Source organism: Fringilla coelebs (genome assembly GCF_963513975.1).
Source record: "Fringilla coelebs genome assembly, chromosome: 2".
Taxonomy (NCBI): Eukaryota; Metazoa; Chordata; class Aves; order Passeriformes; family Fringillidae; genus Fringilla; species Fringilla coelebs.
This window is the reverse complement of record NC_140029.1, coordinates 80,065,656-80,088,547: the sequence shown is the minus strand read 5'-3', so window position 1 is coordinate 80,088,547 and position 22,892 is coordinate 80,065,656. Positions and strand designations below refer to the sequence as shown.

Genomic DNA, 22,892 nt, shown 5'->3' with positions numbered 1-22,892 from the left:
ATGGTGCCTTTTAGACTTGCTTAGATAAAACCTTCTCTCAAAGTGCATGAAAAAGAATGCATTAGGGACCTATCTAAAATCATGGTCTGTGATGTCTGACCCTCGGGTAAGGAGCTGTGGGGAGCCATGACCTGCTTATTCTATGTGATAAACATTCTTCTCTCAACTCTGAGGAAATTCAGAAATGTCTCATTCGCAGTTTACAGTGTATTTCAAGAAGAAACACATCAAAGTACCAGCTGAAGCAAAGGACATTTAACCGTTTGGGAAGATAGCTTGATTGTGAGGCCAGTCTGTTTCCAATGACAAGTCAGTAGTTGTAAGCATTGTCCTGAATCTCTAAGAATCTTTTCTAACTAGATTTAAATTTTCTGAGACTGGCACCTGTGTAAATCTGCAGTCCACAAGGAAAAGTCTAATATGACATTTTTCTCTAGGTGATGACACCTATTAAATTTGTATTTCAGATTCAGATTTTCCCAGTTTCTCATGCTTCTCACTGAAAGTGTTTAATTTGCTTAGCATTGAATTAGTAATTTCATTTCTGGTATGAAAGGGAAACACATGGTGATTCTTTAAGTAAAGCATCCAAATTCAATGTATTCTTCATAATACAAAAGCCTTCTTCAAATAATTTAAAATAGTACTAACAATTCTGTCACTGAATCTTGGCATCACGAGGAGATGTATTTGTGACCTAGCCCATGAAGGAATAAATGGCATGTAGCCATGGCATTCAGCATGTCAGGAAAAACTCTTCATATGGGAGCAGTGATAATTTATGAATGGGAAATCATGCACATGTCTGTGAAGAAAATCAAAGGCAGGTGATGTCCCTCCATTTTCTTAAACTTTAGAGGATTGGTGTTCTTTCTTCTTCTTGCTAGTACTAGGATTGAGAGAGGGGTGTTATGGTAAAAAGTGATCCAATATTTTTAAGTTTCTTATTCATACATGTCAAATTAAGTCACTTTTTCTTGCCCATCATTTTAAAACATTCATTTGGAGTGATTGAGAAAAGGAAGATTCTGCCTTTGCTGTGAATTTCATTTTAGGAGCCCTATACATCAGCCTCTCTCACTCAAGAAGGATGGTATTAAACTCAGAATTTATTTTCAAAGTACTCACTTCTGTACTTTGAAAAGAAAAGGGGTTTCCTATAGGAAATCTCTTAATTTAATCTCAGAGTCTGCTGCAAAGAGTTTGAATGGATGGGTGCTTCAGAGCATTTTTCTCATTAGCATCTTTTAGCCTTAAAAGCTGCTAAAGAGCAATTTTCAGTGAAGTTGAAAACAAGGTCCAAATCTGTCTCTAGCTGCTGTGGAAATAGGGAATACCCCATTCTGATATAGTGGAGTCTGGAGTAAAAATTTATGGATGTAATATAATTGGCCTTTTCCACAGACCATCTGAATATTTGAATTCCTATTTGATGTGCTAACACATAAACTTTAAACATTTTTCAGTTCCGGAAAAAAACCCTGAAATTCTAGGTTAATAACTTTATCAGTAACGAAAACTATTTAAGATATGGTTTAACTAAAATTAAAGATGTCAATCATTTTTCCCAATATATGACAATACAAAAATAGAAGACTACCTCTCTTTTTATATTAAAGCCCCTATACTAAGTTTTTCCTCAGCCAAATCTTAAAAATTTATCTCTACAAAAAAAAAGCGTTGAATGTATTTAAACAGGCATAGTATCGTTAGTAAAAGAAATATTATTTCATATTTCTTTTGATAAAGATAATCCAATGAATACATCTTAGGTATTAGCAAGAAAATTAGCAGAAATTGGTGCTTAAAAATTTAGAACTTGTTCCAGCAAAGATTCACACATGTCCTTTGCTTTATAGAACTCTGCATCCCATGACAACCATCTAAAGCCTGATTATTGGTGTGGTTTCAGTCTGAGTCTACTAAATGCTCATTAAATGGAAGGAAGATTTTTCAGTGAATTACTTGCAGTGAACAAAAATTTAGTACATTCTCCAGAATGTCAGAGCTTGGAGTTAATAGTACTGAAATGAGCACAAGTTTTCTTCCTTTCCTCAGAAAGCATCATACCACAGAAGCAGAGAGCTAAAATTACAGAAGACAATCAGCAGTATCCAACATAATTATACTCTGTCATTCCAAAAAAGATCATTGTCCTCTGCCCTGGTCTACATTATACAAATAACTAACATAACCTGTAGTTGATAGATTTTGGAGGTTCTGCAGCAGCTTAATTCTGTCTAGTGGGATATTTAAATTTTTAATGGCCAAGCTACATGCTAATGCTATGAATATCAGAGATAATCAAACACGACGTTCAGTTCATGTCATTTAGGCACATGGATGCCTTTAAAAATGGTGCTTTCTTGAAGAGGTGTAAAGCATTATAGTGTTGTTAACTGCTGTAGGTCAAGATGGTTTTCACATTTAGGATTTCATAATGCAAACACGTCGTAGCACTTGCTGGTTTTTCCTAACCACGATTTTCTATTCATTGCTCAGTCTCCCCCTGAGATGTCCTTCCTTGCAACAACAGAAAAGTTCCTTCAAGAGGAAGAGAAACACGCCAGAGAATTTGAAGAACATTTAAATTCACACCTTGAAGAGCTGCAAAGATATTCTGAAAATACTCTAAAAAAATATGCTAGGATGCAGCAAAGCAGGCATACTTAAGCCAGTCACACAATTAAGAAAAGCAAACCAAGTAATCACTCATGAGTTTCTCAGAACTAAAATCTGCAACTAGCTGGTTAATGTATTTAGGCACATTGCCAATAGCATGTATTTGTAACACCAAGTTTTCAAGAAAATCATAATTCTCCTACAGATTTAAGTATATTGTAACTTGACTATATGACATATTCTGAACATATTCTAAAATACACGGGTGAGTTTTGCACAATTAAATTGCGTGCAGCAGAGACCCTGTTGCAGCACTCTAAATTAAGATACTTAAAATTCTGTAATGTACAGAGGGCTAGTAAGTGGAATTATTCCCTTGAAATTAGAATCAACTAGGATAAATTCTCTAGATTGTACAGAAAAATAATAAAGGCCTTTAACCATGTCTCAGCTCCTGGCATGAAAAGCTTACCCATGCTCTGGTGGTTCTTGGCTGTCCTGGGCCTCTGGAAATGCTGCTTCATGAGAAGAACATTAAAAGACCAAGCACATGTTTTGAAGCCACCCATATTTCCCCTTTTACCAGACCCATGGACTTCACCAGGAGCAGAACCTGATCTCAGGCACTTTATATTTAGACTTTACAATTTTTAAAACCTGTGTTCAAAAGCACCTATTTTGGATTGAAGCTTTTGTTACCATGCTGGCTCGTTGTTTAACTGTAGTGGAACAGTGAGGAAAAACTTTAACTTTGGACAACGCGATCAGTCTTAGGTAAGGCTCTAAATTCTTTACATTTTCCTACATCATAGGAAAACATTATATAACCAAGCAGAGTTAATTCAACTACATGTGCTGAAAATCTGCATAATATTGAGATTCCTTTTATTTGCAATTCACACTGAATTCTATTGCTGTGCAAGCGAAACAGAAATTACAGACACTGTTGATGAACCACCAATTTCAGTGAATGAGATACTGAAGAACTGCTTTCCACCATATACTGTTGCCAACTTCCTGGGAAAATCTGGATAAAAATAATACCAGGCTGTCAAACTGCTCCAGTTTGTGAGTAAAAGAAGTCTCATTAATATTCAGGACCATGGCTAAAATGTAAATTATTTTTCGATGCTATATTTCCACTAAGACAAAATACACTACATCATACTTACACAAAATACCAAGATTTTAAATACCAGTTTGGCTCAGCTTGCAGTAAAATGAGCAATGAAGATGAGGACATCAAAGAACCTTTTACAGGAAAATTCAGGAAAACTACTAGACTCAGCTGGAGAAACAAGGACTGAATAAAAAGATGACGAAAGGACATCTGAACAAACTAAATATATACGTACCCTCAGCTTAGGGGGAGATGCAGTTTTAAAAGAATTAATGAAGAAATTCAGAAACCTCTGAAAATAAAGCTGAATTTAAGATGGGAAAGATCTGTATAAGCAAAAATACAGCAAAATTCTGCCTTTCAGAAGAGCAAAATAAAGAGTCAGTTAGCCAGAGTCTTTTGCCACTCTCAGATTCAAACTTACAAGATGACAGTCTGCTCCAGATCTTTAAAGAAAAGTATTTGTCTGCCTCCAGTTCAGGCATGAGGACACCACTCAAGGTACAGTCTGTGAGATGATGCAGAATGAGTGAATGAAATAATCAAAAAATGGGTATGATGTTTGTTTTTTTCCTAAAGCTTTTTAAGATCTGGGCAAGGCACTAATTTTGGCTAATAAAATACCAGAGTTAGTTTCAGCCTGGCTTTTGTGCAATGCCATATAATAAACTCCTGTGAGGAGCACTGAAAATTGTGAAGCACCTGTATCTGAACAGAGTACTTGTAACTGTTGTTGCCTGCTCAGAGAGCATTGTGCCACAAATGTGCTGAGACACGATGGATCAAGGTGCCATTTTTTAAACACCTATTAGCCAGAAAGGTTGTCCTTCTCTTTCTCAAACGAAGAGCAAAATTTGCTCATCTGACAATTCCCAATTTAAATGAGCCCATTGCTACCATAGTATAGCTGGAGCCAGGCCACTGGTTTGGATACTTTAGTTGCATTAAAAGGCAGAAATTCAATTAACAGATGAGAAGTTTCTGAAGGAAGATACATCTTCCTGATCTTACCATGCCAAAAAAACTTTTTAAAGAATGATGCACAGCAGAAATAATAAAGACTGAGAAATTACTCATTTATGGACAGGGTTTGAACATGGATATATATTGTTAAAAAAGGAATAATCAGAAAGGTCCAAGGCTATAAATTCCTCAAAACACCAATAAATTTAAAAAAAAGTGTTGATCATTAGGCTTATTTGACAGGACAAGGTGCAAACTTCAGGAGCTGAAAATTGCCCAAAAAATACAGAAAATGTCTATTCTACTTTGTGAATAGCAAGGCAATGGAAAATTTTTGTAAGCTGCTGGACTTTGATGATTTTTCAAAGCTGTACTGAAAAGCAATTTTTTGGCTCCCAGTTGAAAGACTTGTTTTAAATACAAAGAACAATGGTTCAGGCTGCCACCAGCTTTCTCTTTTTTTTGGCTGAAGGAAAAACAGAGGTCAAATGCATGCAGTTGCCAACATGTTTCATCAAGATACAATTTTGAAATAGTTGGTGGCGTAAGAGCTGCCAGAGCATTGCTGTCCAATTCACTTCCCAAAACTTTCTCAGAGGGGGCTGAAACAGCAGTTACTGAATACTAAATAGCCATTTTAAATGGCTCACATGAAAGTTGGATATTTAGCACATTTTCTTCCATTTCTTCCTCTCTCCTTTTATGTATGGGAAATTTAGGAGTATAAGAATGGAAGAGTGTCAGACAGTGGGTACTCAGAGCCAGTGCAGAGAGGAATGCAAACTGCAGCAGCAAAACACAGTGCCAAATGAACCCAAAAACAAACAAACAATCACAGGCACGGCTCTCTTGCCTTTCTAAGACTTAAACAACAGCCAATAAATCTGTGCTGTGATCAGAGACAGTACAGGAAGTGCCTAACCCCCCAGTGTCACTGCTCTGGCTTTATTGTGGTGGAACTGGTTCTAATTCGTGGTTTAACAGCGCTACAACAGCGCACAGAATCAAGCCCACCATAATTCAAAGCTCAACTAAACACCACCGGCGGGAGTGGGAAGGAGGCCGTCAACAGAGACTGCTGAATGCATGAGCCCCAGGTGACTTCACATCTAGAGTCTGTCCTGCCAGCCATCAAAGCCTGGATTACACAGCCAGCTCAGGTATGTGCTGAACTCCTCTCTCTCCTGCTGCTCTCTGCTCCTGCATCTCCCACAGACTCAACAGCTGGCAGAGAGCTGGCTGGGGAGAAGGTCCTTAGCTTGTGTCATTGCCCTCTGGCTTTACAACCTACAACAGCCGATGACGTCATGCATGATCTTTTATTTTCTCAGTTTAATTCCATTCAAAATTGTTATCCACTAGATTTTACACACAAACTGCCTTGTGCTAGGAAAACGTGGGTTTTTTTCTCCTCACGCACAGCTTCTGCTGAGAAAATGTTAGGTTAAGCAGAGTTCATTGGAGTTGGGTAAACCAATGTGGGAACTGTGTGTTGTTTTTCCCTCACTGTGGGGATCAGATCTCAAAGTTCTCTGTGTTGGAGTTACTCTTTAATCACATGGACACCCTCAAATCCATAAATAGGCTGTAATTTAATGTACTGCATCTAAGTTTCTGCTAGTAGATTGAGCAATGCCCTAGACTGTGATATGCTGCATTCCCGTGTCCCTTCCTATACCAACAGATCAATCTGTTTCTTTCACCTCTTCCACAGCTACAGGAGTGTTCAAGGCCATACATGAACCATCTGGGCACTGAACATAAAAAAGAACAGTGGATCCTCTCTGGTGTGTGCATTTAAACTGAACTTCAGTGAATAAGTAAATATTTTCTTTGTAGATGGATTGAAACATGAGACCAGGAGCCAATCTCTGCAAGCTCTTAAAATACATGTAGTTCTTCCTTCAGACCACAGGCAGTGCCACACTGGCTTCTCTCACCTGGCTTTGGGGAGCTGGGGCCACGTGTAACGCAGCTGGGCATTTACCCGCTGCAAGAATACTTGACACCATCGCTTTGTTTTCTCAGCGCTTCCCAGACATTTATAAAACTCCATTCAAACCTTGATGTTTAAGTATTTGACTCAGATTTGATTTATGCTTTGAAAAATCAGGTTTAAAAAACTGCTTCTCTAACTTGATTTATCAGAAGGCAATGGAAGGTTTTTAATGACTTCACCTGATAATGAGCACTCTTGGAAATCATAAGACACTGCTGAAGAAGTGTCTCAGCATGAGTTTTCTGGAAAATGCTTGTAATAAATCATTCAATTTTGCCCACAAGCTACTGTATGCTGGGAAAAGGTTTGAAACCCTATTTCTAAGACATTTTTGAAGGCAACTGACAGTTGGAGCAATACATACAGTTAAAAAAATAGAGGCACAGTTACACCTTTAGCTGAGAAGCTCACACAAGTTGACATTTGTGCAACTACCATTTATTTATTTCCCCATTATTACTCAGTGATTTTTGACAGTTTCTGTCTGCAGAGGCTTCATACCTTTTTTCCAAATCCACATTCTTATATTCAATACTAGTAAAAGGGAATTTGGTGGAAAATGTCAGAATCCAACTTTATTGTTTACTAGAGAAAAGAATACTGAGTTTTTTTAAGTTGAACTGTGAAATCAATTCCAGCTTCTACATAAGGAACTATATAAGGAACCATTCAGAAAGTGTAACACTATTTTCCTCTCAATTAGCACTCAGTAAAATTGCACATTTCAGAGAATTGAAATACACGTCTTTAATTAGCTATAGGTTCATATTAATAGACATTTGTCTCTGAAAATATTATTCTTGTGACCTGAAGAATTTACAGATGACATAAAGGAAGAGATATGACATTTACAGAAGATAGAAAGGAAGGGCATAAGAAAAAGCAGCAGAAATGTAACATCTCATTAGAGGAATAATCATACAAGTTATCTAACCCAACTGACCTTTTACCTATTTAGTTACTATCAGCCAGTTCATCAGTTCATTGCTCTTATGTCACAGACTCCACTCTTGCAGAAAATGAAGGTGGGGCAAAACCGCATAAGGACTCTGAACAATTTTGGGAAAGGCTCTCTGAATTATAAAATCACTGCCTGGGCTCATAAAAAAACCCTGCAGGTAGAAGGAACTGAAATAAGCTGCTACTCAGTGATGGGGAAGTCACAGGAACTTCATTAGAGCCATCACGAAGTATTGCAGAACAAGAAGGGTCAGAGATCCCTGGTTAAGAATCTGTGGAAGAGGACGATGAGGAATCTGTGTAAGAGGTTATCAAAAACTGCATTTCTATTCTAGACACCCGAGACACCAAGTACCCTGCAGGAGATGCATATTTAAATTGCACACACTTTTGGTCACTTGCTCAGGCACAAATTTTATTCAAGCTGAACAGCTCAGTTGAAAAAGGTGCAAACTACCAGAGTTCCACTGCAGCCATCCCTGACTGAGGATAAAATAAAAATAGGACAAGGATTTGGTGCCTAGGAGAACAGAAACAGCTGGGAGATGACAGACTAAGCAATTACCGTTACAGATTCATCATTTCAGAGCTCCCCAGTTGAAGGAAGCGGTTGTCAGTGCAAAGCACAGATAATTTCAGTGTCAGCACACGGCCCGCTGAGCACAGGGGTTTGCCAGCAGACTTCCCGCTGGCCGCTCTGCAGGTAAACGCTCTTGCAGTCAGACCACGCTGGCCATGCTGTCTGTGCAGCTCCTTGTGCACATACCCCAACTATGATGCAAGCTGCAGGGGGGGAACAACCTCACAGTTCATCCAAACTTTCCTTTAGGTTTTAGTAAACTTTGCATTTCATAAACATCTCGGTCTTCAGGGCCAGTTTTATTCTAGACACTCCCAACAGCAGTAGCACCACGTCAGGAGCCACAGCCACCCCTCACACCATTAGGTATATGCATCATTCCCAGTGGAGCCGGTTTATAGCCAGCCACAGGCTCACCCTGCTGTGGGAACATGGGCCTTAGGGCAAAGTACACTGCAAGGACTTGCATTTTCTCACCTGAAGTGGTTTTATTTGTAAAGCAACTTTGGCTGGCAGCAGCATTCTGCACAGGAGCAGTACAGGGGGTGATGCAGGAAACACAGCCCCCTCTTTCATTGGCACCTCAGTGAAGAGTCCTGCTGACTTCACTGGGACTATGTGCCTGAGCCAAAAGACTACATGAGGGAAAGACTCAAGGGATCTTTAACCTTCAGCATAGAAATATTTCCTACCATGCACCAGTGCACCGTAGCATCAACGTTCTTTCTTGCTTGACCTGCATTTAAGCAGCAGTGAAGAGTTCTCAATCTCCTTCCCCGAAATCTTCTAAAGGTTAATGCCTATTGAGTGCCTTAAAATACTTGGATGAGAAAGGGCTGTAGTAGAATACAGGGTCATTTGGGCATTTTGATGAGAATTTGTAGCTTAATTTCCTAGAGTTAAACTGCCCAAGCTGTGCTCACAGCTTCCTTTCAATGAGGGGATGGGGGCATGCCACAGGACAGCAGCTCACTTCAGCAAACAGGTCAGAAAGTAAAGTTACACTGTTACTTCTCTCTTCTTAATAAAAGAAATAATCAAGGGTTTGTATGCAAAACCACCTTTTTATTGCCACTTATACAGTTTCAAATATTGAACATTCAGATAAGCAACTATCTGCATTGATGTAGTTTGTTATTAGTTACTTCACCATAACCTGGCAGAATCTCCCTGTCCAAATTCTGTACGATTCCATCCAGCAGGTCCTGAAGTATTCACTTTGCATGTTGGCATCTCGCACCAAAAAGAAATTCTTTTTGAGTGAACTATATAGTGGTTGATGAAAAAATCATTACACAATGTAGGCTCTCACAATGTCACATTTTTTTTGCAAAATAATTTGAAGATTCCAAGTAAGACTTCTTTTATTCAAAAAATAAATATATCCTTTCTGAATCAAAGCACTTCATATGACATTAAGTACAAAGAAGAAATGTACTTCTTTGGAAATTCTGAAATAGACATACAAGAGCTCATGGGAGCAACATTATCCATAACAGTGATAAAAGCTGAAAGCTGATTTTTTACAAATTTATAGCAGAACACGATTTCCTTTTACAATATAGAGCTTCAAACAGCTTTAAGAAAAACACCATTTTTAAAAGTCTGAAAGGCACATAACTGGACCATAAAACGTACTGGCACATTCACTAATACGTTTTATGTTACATTCCTAAAGAGAATCTGTGGGACTCTAGCCAAGAGAAAGACTGAAAATACCAGCAAGATCCTTTGCAAAGTACTAAAAGAGTGGCAGAGAGTTCCTTTTGGCTCTTGGTAAAATTAATATCCCAAAGCTAGAGAGTCTGAAAAGCTGCATCATTCAGTTGTATTGGGACGAGTGGCTACATAGACAAACACAACAATCAGCAGTACTACGACAGCCAGTGTGGGAAGCACCACGGTGGTGATCTGTTGCCGGGCCTCTTGCATTGCCTGTTTTCTCTCCTTTTTATCTTTGGAGGTCTCTTTTTTGGGTTTTCCTCTAAGCTGCCTCATTCTCCTCTTTGGGTCTTTTTTTTTGCTGAAATGTGGGACCAAAGGGAGTGGACAGCAGAAGATTGTCCAAGGTCTTTTGAAACAAGAGGCTGAAGAATTCCTTTTCTGTTGAGTGGTTGGCTGTGCAAGAAACTGCAAAAGAAATAAAACAATTCTTTTGAGCAAGATCTACACATATTCCAGTCATTAAAAACATTTGCAGTTCCCCTTGGTAAATCTTTCATCTAATGGACGCCAATGTAGCTTCTTTCAAGGAAACAGAATCATGGAGTTCAGCTCATCCACACAACACTTTCCCCATAAAAACCAGAGCAGTTCATCATGGTGTGTATCAGTCCAAGAACCCTGAACTTGTATTGTACTCTGTTAAGCCAGAAACAAAGCCCAGCACCATACATTTTATCCTCCAAGGCAAACAAGGTAATACAGCCAAAGACTTAATGAAAATAATCTAAATTAGTCTTGCATGAACACAGGGTTCCAGCTGCCCTCGGAGGAGGCAGGGAGGAGGCTCCCTGCTCAGGGGCTGTGGCTCCCACAAACCTGCAGAGCAAGGAGGGGCAAGCACACCCTGCCACAAGCATTTATCATCCACAACAGGTATTTATTGGCATAAAGGGTACTCCAATAGGAAAAAATGGGGAGAAAGAGCTGCTTAATTTAATACTTCTGGTTCTGCTGCCACACAACAAAGTCTAAATCATAACATGACTCAGTGCTGTCACATTTATCGCAGCTGTCATTGACAACTGAAAAGAAGCCCAAGTGATAGTGACATTGAGTCTGCTAACAAACCACTGGTGTAGACAAGCAGTCATCAATAAAGTAGAAGGTTGTTGTTCTGAAGTATCTCCTAGACAATTTTTAAATACAGAAGTATCTACAAAGTGAGATTAACAAAAACACAGCATGGTATGAAAGCCTCTCTGAAATGAGAGGGGTTTAGTATTTCCATACTCAAATTTTTTTTGCCCCTGAGCTGCTTGGAGCTGTGCAATTCCCTGACTGGACAGTGAGCGTGGATGTCAGCCATTGGTTATATTCTTCTCTACCACATCCCCCAGTTCTGCCATGGCACAACAGCTGGACACAGGCCACATAAATAAACACAGATTTGGAGGGTAATAATTACTGGTATCAAATACTGAGTTGAATTGAAGTAAATTATGAATTCAGGTTTTTCCATCACTCTAATATACTCAGAATAAAATGTATGTAGAAATTAGTGGGTTACTGCAACTTCCTCTTTTCTTTCCCTTTTTTTTATATCAGAATGTAAAGATGATTTTAATGTGCTGCTGTAGGTGAGGAGCACGTCAACAAGCAAACGTGCAAAGTTCAGTTCACCCCAGACACAATTTCCTCTTGATGTGTCATCTCTGGCTGATGCTACAACTTGTCTTATGACTACTTTTTTGAAAAATAAGAAGAGGTTTCACTGAGAGCGAGAAGCTTTATTTTGGTGTTACCACTCAATCTCATTCCTCAGCCTCATCACAAAAGCAAAACGGAACTAAAAACACTCAAACACTCACATACAAAACAAGAATCCTCACTTAGAGGTTATGTGCAGCTACAAAGGACTTTTCATCCTTTCTCAAAAGTAACAACCTGCCTGCTGTGAATCTCATCCAGACAATTACTTGGCATCATTTAAGGTACAATGTGGAATAACTCCGCTAAACTTGGACTGATAGAAGTGACCAGACTATCACAGCAAGCCTAGTACTAGAAAACCAGCAACAAGGCAAAGAATCAATACTTCTGGCTTTATATGGTCCACCTTGGATGCAATCTAAACAAATAAACAAAACCAAAACAACCATAAAAAACTCCAGTCCCAAAAAAAAAAAGGCTCAAGCATGACAAGATCTCAGTGTTCAGTTGGATTCATCAATTCTATATCCCCTGCCTATACATCTTTCAGGAAGTTGTTTTCTGATCCTAAACTTAGCAAATTCAGCTTGCAGCCTGAGGTAAACCCTTCATTTTGGTTTTGATAGAGCAGAAAAGGGGAAATTTGGTGCCTAGGATATTTTTCAGAAGAGGAAACAATAAAGTTCAAGTCTTAAAAAGAATCAATTCCTTCTGCACAGTAGAGCATTAGAATCAAAATATGTAACAGATTTAGAGACCAGAAGTGGTCAATGAACTTCACAATGGAGAAGTAAACAGGGACTGGATGGTGCAACTACACACAACAACCTGTTCCCATCTTTTAATCAAATGGGCTATGTCATTTCTAAACTTCCATCATTTTCTTCTCAGCAAATCTTCAACTCTCCCTGACTCAGGGAGGAGCTTTTGATATACATCACCTGCAAGCCACGGGTTTCTGGTTTGGGGGTGTTATCACTTCCCTAATTCCTGAATTTCCTCTGGGGCAAGACAAATTTTTTACCCCTTCCATTTCCATTCCCTCTCCTCCTCTGCTCACAAGATTTATTATCAAACTCTAGAAAACCTACTATGCAAAATAAAGTTTTACCTTTGTCCTTTGTTTAGCCAACCAGAGCATTTCAGGCTGTATTTTCGTATTATTTTCTGTTTCCGCTGTTAATTTACATCTGAGGGTTTTGTATCTGGATTACCCACAAGACCCAAGAAGTGATGGACAGTAAAAGCCTCTGGGACTTTCTGTGTACCACGGTAACAAAGAGGAGTTGCCATGAAACCAATCTCTCTAACAATAAATGTATGTCTTGCTCTGTGCAGCATCACTTACTACCCAGACACTAAAAACATCGGGATGGTTTTTTAAGTCTCTTTTGAATGAATATTTCATTCTGAAGCAGAATTATACCAAGTTAATTACATACACTGGCTAACATCTGACAGCTTAGAACAGAAAGCCTTCCCGCAAACGTCAGCACCACTTGAATTGCAAGCTGACACTCTCCAGTTTGGGAAGCTGGCATCAATCTCCAAATACGTATCCAGTAGACTGTGTTACTTGGCTTTGCTTCTGGCAGAGATGGACTCGCACAGAAACTGACCCAGAGTTTTCAGAGAAATGAGCCTTAGGGTTCATCTTAACTGAACCATAGAATGGAAGTGGTGGAATCTCTGCAAGTTGCTGCCAGGGTCCTGCTGCCACCAGGTGCCCAGCCATGACTGCCAGGATTGGATAGTTGCTGCAAGAGACAACACTTTCCCACAGGAAAAGTCCAGGATGCTGTAGATTCTGTTGTGTTCATCCTGAAATGAAACAGTGCTGAAAAACCAATGCTCAGCTGGATACAAATTAACTCTACAGCCCATGTTGTACAAGCACATTCAGAGCGCTTTATGCTGCCAAGCCTCTTACCAGCCCCCGTGGACTTCACTGACTACTAAAAATTATGGGAAGAAAGAAACAGATCCATAAAGCACATCAGTGCAGTGACAGGGGCAGGATTACAACATTAGGGTCTTGTTCCCTGTGGCGTGCACAGTCCATGAGAACAAATTATCTGACATTACTGAGCTACATCCTACTTCAGCCAGCAACCACCCTGCTTGTGCTCTGGGAAGGCTGAATGCCAGTGAAGAGAGGAAGGAAGTAATACAGCATTGGGATGAGTGTAATTAACAGTCTCATTAGCACTGCTCATTTAAAACATCTCAGAGCAAGCCACTATCAAAAGGTCAATGAGAAAGTGTTGTCCCACAGGTAGTTCAGTCTTGTGCAGACTCAAACCTTGCTGCAGAAGAACTGGAAGCTCACCTTCTCACCTCTCTTCTTCTGTCCTCCTCAGACAGAAGCTGAGCCTCCTTTCCATGCCAGTCTCCCCTGAACAGGGGAGGGCTCTCTGCCACAGGCTGCACACATCCCATCCTCCTAAGGCTACTTCCCATGGGTATTAACTGCTCAACTGGCCCGAACATCTGGCAAAGGGGAAAAGTGATCACCAAACTGGTTCAACTACTGTCTTTACTGGAAAGCCAGTAACTCCCTCAGCAGGGACACAAGCAGAACATCAACAGAAGGGAATAACACTCTAGCAAAAGTGCCATACCTGTAGTTCACAACAATATTACAGCAGCCTGGCACTAGCCAGACATGGTAACTTCACCCTACTTTTATCAATTTTGAAATTTAAAATTCAATAATAAAATTGTACGGGGTGATGACGTTATTTTTAAGTTCACTATAACAAAGTTTCCCCCAAAAGCAGAAACGTGCTGGCTAGAAAGAAACAATCTCGATTGCCAAGTCAAGAAAATGACTGTTAACTTGGTAACGTTGTTTGAAATGTCCATCTCACAAAGCCTACCCCAGCTTGATACTGAAGAGCTGAGGTTTCCAGGAGAAAAAAAAAATAAAAAAATTCAGCCTACGGAGAAGAAATCTAAAGACAACGTTCTTCATCATTCCTCATCGTTCTTCACCATAACACAAATTCACTAAGTTAGTGGTTTGGGTTGCCTACTAGAGCAATTACATGCCTCTTTCCCCATCATCAGCACTGCTTTTTATATACAAAAGTGTTCTTCATTCTGTCTTCTGGGTTGAGTTACTCTGAACTGTTTCTGCAGAGCTAATCTCAAAACCTAAAAACATGAATTGGTGGACTGAGTCACTGAAGTCACTCATACCAATGCTGAAGTATTTGACAGCATCTTAGACCAAGTCAATTATGGCTAAGCAGGGATAATTTTATACCAGAATGCTGTAGTGGAACCTGACTGATATCCTTCCAAATATACCAACAATCTTCCAACCACATCTATGACAGTCTGTCATCTCCGTTTTTTGGTAAAATTAACCCTGAGCTTCAGGAATCTGCAGTTAAAAGCTCCTCACACTACACAAGGCTATTCCTATGAGTCTTGAATTGCAGCCTCAACTCAGGCTAGACCCCTGCTCATGGAGTATTGCAAATTTGCATATGCAACACATGCACAAAAGATTTTGTTTATCTGCACTTAGGGTAATTGCACGTCTCGATGTCTAAAGAACTTATTATCACCAACCCCACAGCATGAATGTATTAACCATGTTAAACTGACTAATTTTTCTCCAAATCCAAAATTACAAGAGTATGCAAGCCAATTTGGCTCAACCTGGCTTCATGATCCTGCTACCAACACTGCAACGTTCCTGAAACAGCAAAACAACTTGAAATTCAAACAAATAGTCTGACAGGAATTAATTCTTATAATTTAAATTTTCCCTTAGGGGAATGGATGTTACTGAGACATTAAAAATAAAATCGAACAACAAACCAGCAGACAATCTGGACACAAAGTATTCAGACTGCCTGCCAGCAGTTGGAAAAAAGGACACAAGACATCTAAGCAGACAATACTCCTCAAATTATTTGAGCATTAAAAAGCCCCCAAACCAGCAGCTCCCAATCACCAAGACACACCAGCATCAGAATTGAGAAGAAGCCAAACCAACAAACTTATCAGCTTGTTACTTATGTTTGCTCCTGGGCTGATTACTTCAGGGTCATGCAGCCACAGCTGCTGCATGGAGGCTGGAAGAACCACTGAGCCCAAGAGCTGGAAAGAACAGGTAGGGACCCTACTCCAAGGGCAAGAGGAAGCCTGGCCAGCAGGGAACCACTGCTCAGCACTGTGTGGTCATTAAAACAGAAGCACTCCCCATCCTCAGGACAAAGACCATCCCTCCCACCAGAGAAACCGGATTGTTCCTTGAGTGCTGCCGAAGCCCCAGGCCATGGCACAGCATCCTCTCCTTGCACAGGGGCTCTGTGTAGCCAGAGCAGCAGGGCAGGGCCTCCTACACACAAAGCTTTAATCCACCTTACCTCATGGAACTTCAGCTCCCTGCAGCCCAGGCGGTGACTGCTGCCAAGGGACAGCAGCTTCTGACAGAGCAGAAGGAATCCTGACATGCTGCCCCACCCAGCATGGGGAGCCCAAAACCCACAAGTTAGCTGAAGTAGTATCACTCTTATTTCCATCCTTAACAAAAGTGAGGTCTAAGCAACAGAGACGCTTTATTTCCTAGCTTTGAAGCCAGGCAAACGTTTTGGGGTTTTTTAATGAATGACTGAACTGCATGTAACACTGTTACACAAACCATGGGTACTATTTAATAAAGAACAAGTCTTATTTTAGGTTACCCCACAGAATCACAGAATTACACAATCAACTGGATTGGAAAAGGCCTGTGAGATGATCAAGTCCAACCTGTGACCAGACATCACCATGTCAAATAGACCATTGCACTAAGTGCCACATCCAGTCTTATCTTAAACACCTCCAGGCACACTGACTCCACCTCCCTGGGCAGCCCATTCTAATGTCTAATCACCCCTTCTGTGAAGAAACTTCCTGCTGTCCAACCTGAACCTCCCCTGGTGCAGATTAACACTGTGTCCTCTTGTCCTGTCACTGACTGTCTGGGAGAAGACTACAACCTCTTTTAGGTAGTTGTAGAGAGTGACAAGGTCACCCCTGAGCCTCCTCTTTTCCAGGCTTCTCCTCCATCTAACACAGATGATTTTTTTTTTTTCATTACTTCATAACTGATTTTACCTTGAGGTGACATACCACATTCTGGATGGGGAATTTTCCTTCCTGAAACTCTAAGGTCTGGCCATTGCAGGAACAGCATCAGCAAGGCCACCACTTTCTAAGGGGATTTGGCCAGATTAGACATGCGGCTAAATGGGAATTTTGAAAAGCATTTCAGTAGGAGTCTGGAACAGATGTACAAGCAGGAATACTGGTGCATGGAGCTCTAGATGAGGTCTCCAGAGAGTACAGTTCTGTACACAGCCTTTCCATCCACCGAGGTCCAACTCCATTTTAGTTCACATTTTAGTTCACATTTTAGTTCACATTTTAGTTTTGGCAGATATGTAAAAACTAACAACCCTTCCATCTTCTCTCGAGAACATTTAATCACTTAGTGTGGCTATTACCCAGGTAGAACTTGCAGCAGCACTCGGACCAGTTTGGAATTCATCTCCCACACAGAGACAAGCTAAACCTGATTTGTGTCAGACCCGTTAGGCACCCAGTGCCTTGCAAGCTTAGCTCTATGGAGGAAGCATTTTGGGGAGAAAAAAACAGCAAAAAAGCTTGACTTTAACAGTTTTTAGGCAACTGCAGTGGTAAATGTCCAGCAGTATTTCCATCACATTCAAGTACAATTATTACACTTCATTTTTAACACTAAAAGTAAAATTATAGTTTAAAAAAAAAAATCTTCATTATTTGACTGATTCTATTTAATCACTTTTGTGAATGACAGAGCAAAGATTTAACAATTTGACCATGAGTTCTCAACCCTAAAGACTGGGCCTGCCAAAGGATTAGCAAAACCCTTCAATCCTAGTCACATCCTCCATCCCTCTCCCAAACCTCCTCAGACAACCCACTCTGAGCAACACAAAAGCGGTTCCATGACAGAGTGAATTTTCCAGCTACAGGAGAGCTTCTTACAGTACTGGAACACAGTTCTGTGCAACCACTAAAGAGGGGAACTTATTATCAATCGCATAAAAAAACCCCAATTTTTAATTTGTACAAGCCATCTCCTAATAAAACAAGCAATGACTGCAGCAACAGCCAAAAAAATAACTTTCTTTCTCCATGATCAAAATGCTCTGGGTCACACAATCCTTCTAAAGTGAAGCTGCACAGCAGAATTGATGCATACCTGAAGATAATGCTTGCAATGCTAAATTTGGGATCCCGTCTTTCAGTGAGACTGTCATGATTTCAGAGTCTGCTAAAGATGAAGAAAAGCATTAAGAGAAAGATTTTTGCTCTGTGAAAAATGGATTTTCATGTTACAGCATGAGGCCAATTCTTAATATCATAAAAATTTACCTCAGTCTATTTGACTGTAGCAAGGAATTACAATTAGCAAATAAAAAGAACCCTGTTTTCAAGGGTGAAAGCTTTTAATTATACACAGAGCAATATGGAACTATTAAGATTCTGTTTGAAGTCAGCTTAACATTATTTTTTAGTGAGAGGTGACGGCTTTTTTTCTAAAGCTGAATTGACCCATCATTACTGCAACATCACATTTACTGTAAATGCAGCTTTGAGAGTCTCCAAACTATTCACAGCATTTGGAAAATGAAAGCCATCACTGAATGCTGCCAGAAAGTCAGAGAGAGCAAGGCCGCCAAAGCAGAAAGCTATTTCTGTATGATTCTCACAATTCTAAGGACTTGGTTATAGCAAGCAATCTCCATTAGAAACAAAGAGCTGCAGATCTCTGCATTTGGGAAGGCATTGTTAAACAGAGGCCAGGTGACCTGCAGTGCCATCCTATCTGCCCTGAATGCAGCAAAGAAACCGAGCAGAATGCAATTAAAATGAAATAAATAAATAGGCAAGTTCTTTTGCTTCGTGAACAGGTGGATAAATGACCCGTATTTTTCCTGGTAGAGAACCAACATCAAGATAACTTTTCCAACAGGCAGTCCAATGAAGAAATACAACTAATGTTTACTGAAAACACAAGAAAAATAAACATGTAATTTCTGCCACGGCGTGAATTAAATTCCATGGGGGGGCTGTCAAAGAAGAGCTTGGCATTCTGCATCTCCACAGCTACAGATGATCTTGCACATAAATGCAGTAAACCACAACGTCTAGCATATGACTTGGTATTATGTGTTTGCTCAGCTGTTTTCATAAAAGGTAATTTTCTCAGCTGTTCCTGACAAGGCTCCTTTGGATACAAAACATTTATCTTTCCAGTGTATTTACATAAATTCAGTCAGTTTGTAAACAGCTACACTAAATAAATAACAACCTAGTCACTGGTGTCAGAGCTCCTCAAAATTTAAGTGCTGCTTTCCCAGTCCAACCTTTGGCATCTGCCAGAAGGGACAGCAACAGGAATCTGGTGTGAAAACAATATTTCTGTTTTCCAGTTCAGCTGTGTCAGCCCACCCAGATCTTGAGTGTCACTGCTCACACCTCAAGCTGAACTGTCACCAGAGGGTAGCAGCGCTCATCTTCTGAAATGACGACGACCTGGATGGGAAACACACTTTTCCTATGTGAGGTCTGGTTGTTGCTTCCCCTGTTCAAACTAAGGGGTTCCCAACACAGTCACTCTTTGTGAGACAGCTATAAGCGCCTTGGAGACAGATCCCCAAGGCACATGCCAGGCACAATGCCAGCAAGTCCGAAGCCTGATGTTACAGTTTTGTAATGCAAACAGGAGAGTTGAGGGACTGTCACTGCTTTTCATTACAATTCTACTGTCTTTAAAACTTTGGCACTCAAAATTCATTGCAGGCTAAAGATTAGCAGGCAGAAAAATCCTTGCCCACAGCAAGCAAGGATGGAATGTTAAATCTAAAACCACAGAAACCACAGAGGCAAGAGCCTGGGTGGCAGGTGTGTGTGCACTGGAGAGGGGAAGGATGCAGCATGACTGACAGAAGAGAAAAGTTGGAAGAACAGTCTGAGATAGCACAAATCTAGAACATCCAGAAATGTGTACTTCCTGACCACAAGACAATCTGTGTATGCTAGATCAGAACTATTTGTGAAACAGTTTGTTTCTTCAGAGGGCACAAAGGGAAATCTCGCTCTTCTAACTCAAACATACAGAACTATCTGGCACAGGAATATGCAAGATGGATGTGCATGCACTTGGGCTCCTGAAATCCCCCAGACAGTCCAACAGGGGAAAATGGACAGCACTGCACTGACAAAAGCACTTACCATTTTATTCTATACAGGATCTTAGAGGTATTCACAGATTTAAAGCAAGTCTGATGCAATGTCAGAACACAGTGAATGAGGCATTCAGATCTCAAACTCATCCCCTTTGGGGCTTGTCTGAAGTTCTGGTTTTTCAAGCTTTTCTTGGCACAGATAGTTTTCCAGTAGGAGGCTGAGGAAAGACTGCTGGCAACATGCCTGTCTCTCCCTGCTTCTACATGTGACAGGGAAAGACTGCATGACTCTGGAGAGTAAATAAATCACACAGAAATCAACCCAAATACAATCTATGGAGTGGGTACCTGTTACTCCCCTCCTTACTAGCTTTCCTAACTTTATTTTAGAGCTTATGCAGTCCTGCCACTTGGCAGATTTCATTCCCACCTCTACTGCTTTCTACATACTCATTTCATCTGGATAATCAAGTCATCAATGAATGAAATAAGAGCCTCCACCTTACAATGGACGAGCACTACAGTTTTAGGCTAGAGCTCTTCCTCCAGCAGCCAGAAATCCACACCTTTCCCAAATTCATTTCAGTTATAGAAACGTTCTCAACATCAGTGTGAAAACAATGCAATCAGGACACCTTTTTTTTAAGGGCAGTGGAGGGAGAAAAGAACTGAGACTTGCAACACAGGATGGGTGGGGAAGTTTTTCTTCCTATTACTGGTCTCAGTAAAATCTCATTCTGTTTACTCCCCAGCTTAAACCTGAAGTCTTATTACATTTCACTAAACAATCCCACATTATAATAAAGCAGTAGGCTTTCCTGCCATGACTGATAGACTCTTTGCAATTATTTAAGGGGAAGGCACATAATTACATACAGATGGATTAGGCTGATCAAATCCCTGTTAGTGTCTGTCAATATACACATAATAAGACAGTGTGACATTAATGTAAACTAATTTAAATGCAGAAAGTTTAATTAAGACTTAATAAAATTACAAACAGAAAGAAGGTTTTGCACATTCTAACCAAAGGGAATTGCTCAGCAAAGCCACCCTATAAACAAACCTGTTTTGCCTGATCAGCTCTGCAACACTGATTCTTGCACCACCTATTTATTTATATATTCTTACTTACAGTTCTACTGCCAAGACTTTCCCCCCGCTCAAAAGCTTGGAAGCAAAAGCAAATGCTGTGGAGCCATGTGTGTAACAGAGTCCATTATGAACAAGCCCAGGTAGGCAGAGAAGGATGTCTCAGAAGTTCCTCTACAACACTCAGCAAGCAACTATTGATCAGTACCACAGTTCAACACAGTACAGTACAAGTGACCTCCTTTTTAAGCATTTACCAAGACCAAAACATCACCTCCCCCATGCAACATTAGTCACATTCACCCTTCTTATTTAGTCCTGTGCAGCCTTCTTGTTCTTTTTTTTTTGTTTTGTTTTTCCTCCTTTTCCTTTTTTTGTTTTTAAAGCAATCTGCTACATTCACAGCGCTCTCAGTCACCAGTGATACAGGGTACTGAATTAACCCCAGTAAGCTTAGTGCAAGACTAAGCTTCACTCCCTGCTGCATTGTTCCAAGGGTAGTCATGCTTGTGCCCTGCCTTAGTTGTCCTTTTCCTGCAACTCCTAAGGATGTGGTTGCAATGATTTCCTAATGACAGCTAAAATACACTGAATGCTTGGTATGGCACACCAGCCCTTTGTGTACGCCCATGCATGCAGGGCCAGGGAGAAGAGGGTATGGATGCCAGAAGTCCAGTTATCTACACATGTTCCCTTCTCCCCTTCACTATGTGATAATTTCCAACCTAGATGCCTTGCTCTTTCTGTACCAGGCATTTTCCAAGACAGTGACCCAACAGGAAGGGTGCAGGAGCAACTGTGCCGCTGCAGACCTTCCCTCCACCATGAAGGATGATTGTGCTTTCTTACTAAAAAGTAGGAGAGCAGATCTTACACACAGAAATTCGTTCCTGCCCAACACACTTATTTTCCCATGCTAAGATTTCCTGGTATGCTATCTGCCAAATTAAATCTATTTGAGTATCTTGTTAAAGAAAAAAAAGTTGCAGATTTTGATCTATTTTTATTAGTCTGCCAGTTGAGCCTGTTGCTCTGATCTGGTTTACTTGACGATTCCTTAGCTGCTATGCTTGGCCACTTCTCTGCAGAGGTCCTACAGAATTTCACTAATATTAGAAAGTTCTGAGTAAGATACAGGGTTCTCACCATGGCCTATCCAAAAAGGCTGCAAAAATTCTGAACAAGTCCATTTCACAAACATGAATATTTCCTGTCAGCTGGGGGAAGAGGAAGAGGGAAACATGGAAAAACCTGAGAAATATAAGTGCTAGAAAGGATTACAGTGCAATCTCCTGGAAAATATATTAGAACTCAATACCGTATTAAAACTGATGAAAAAAAATTAAGCCCTCCTGTGTTCAATCACATCCCTCCAAAGCTCTTGGCCAACCTCTCCATGTTAGAGACAAATCACTGTTAGATAACCTTTTCTGAACAAGTCTATCACTTATTCTAGTTTATGTTCTGTTTCCTTTGGCAGCACAGCTATTTAAGTCATCCTTCTAATCCAGAGCCTATGGTAATTTTTCTTTTCTGTTCTAGGGCAATTCTTCAAAGCATCATAAAGGCAAATTTAATAAGCACCTCAATTTGTATTGCTTTCTATTTATAATACTGCAAGCACCTGCTGCTGCTGAGATCTTAGCACATATCTGTCTTACTCTGCATAGACTGATTTGGATTAATCTTAATAGTTTCATATTTTAAAGCAATTTCAAGAAATATTGCTCCAAGCTGCTGGGTGGATTGGTTGCAGGATTTTTTTCTCTTTGGGGTGATGCTTTTTTGTTAGGTTTGGCATTTGTTTTTGGTTTTTTTTCCTTCCATGTATATTGTTTTGGTTTTTTTTATTCATATACCCTATTCCTATTGTAGTACCCCCCTATTTTTATTAAGATACTGCTGACCAGCTCTTAAAAATACAACTCAATTTGCTTCCTTGTTTAA

At 40.2% G+C, this 22,892-nt stretch overlaps 2 protein-coding genes across 3 annotated transcripts in view; one reads left to right on the top strand and one right to left on the bottom strand.

Moving 5' to 3' along the window:
- Nucleotides 1–2,673, top strand: part of DEUP1 (deuterosome assembly protein 1) — a gene marked incomplete at both ends in the record, with an annotated part of 40,722 nt that extends 38,049 nt beyond the window's left edge. The window contains one exon of the mRNA XM_084226719.1: nt 2,503–2,673. Within this exon, the coding sequence (XP_084082845.1) occupies nt 2,503–2,673 (171 nt within the window). The remainder of the gene's footprint in view (nt 1–2,502) is intronic.
- A 6,633-nt stretch (nt 2,674–9,306) lies between these two features.
- SMCO4 (single-pass membrane protein with coiled-coil domains 4) overlaps nt 9,307–22,892 on the bottom strand; it is a 28,501-nt gene continuing 14,915 nt past the window's right edge. For both annotated transcript variants that reach the window (XM_084226721.1, XM_084226720.1), the window contains one exon: nt 9,307–10,374. In XM_084226721.1, coding sequence (XP_084082847.1) covers nt 10,063–10,242 — 180 coding nt within the window. In that variant the 5' untranslated portion in view covers nt 10,243–10,374 and the 3' untranslated portion in view covers nt 9,307–10,062. The remainder of the gene's footprint in view (nt 10,375–22,892) is intronic.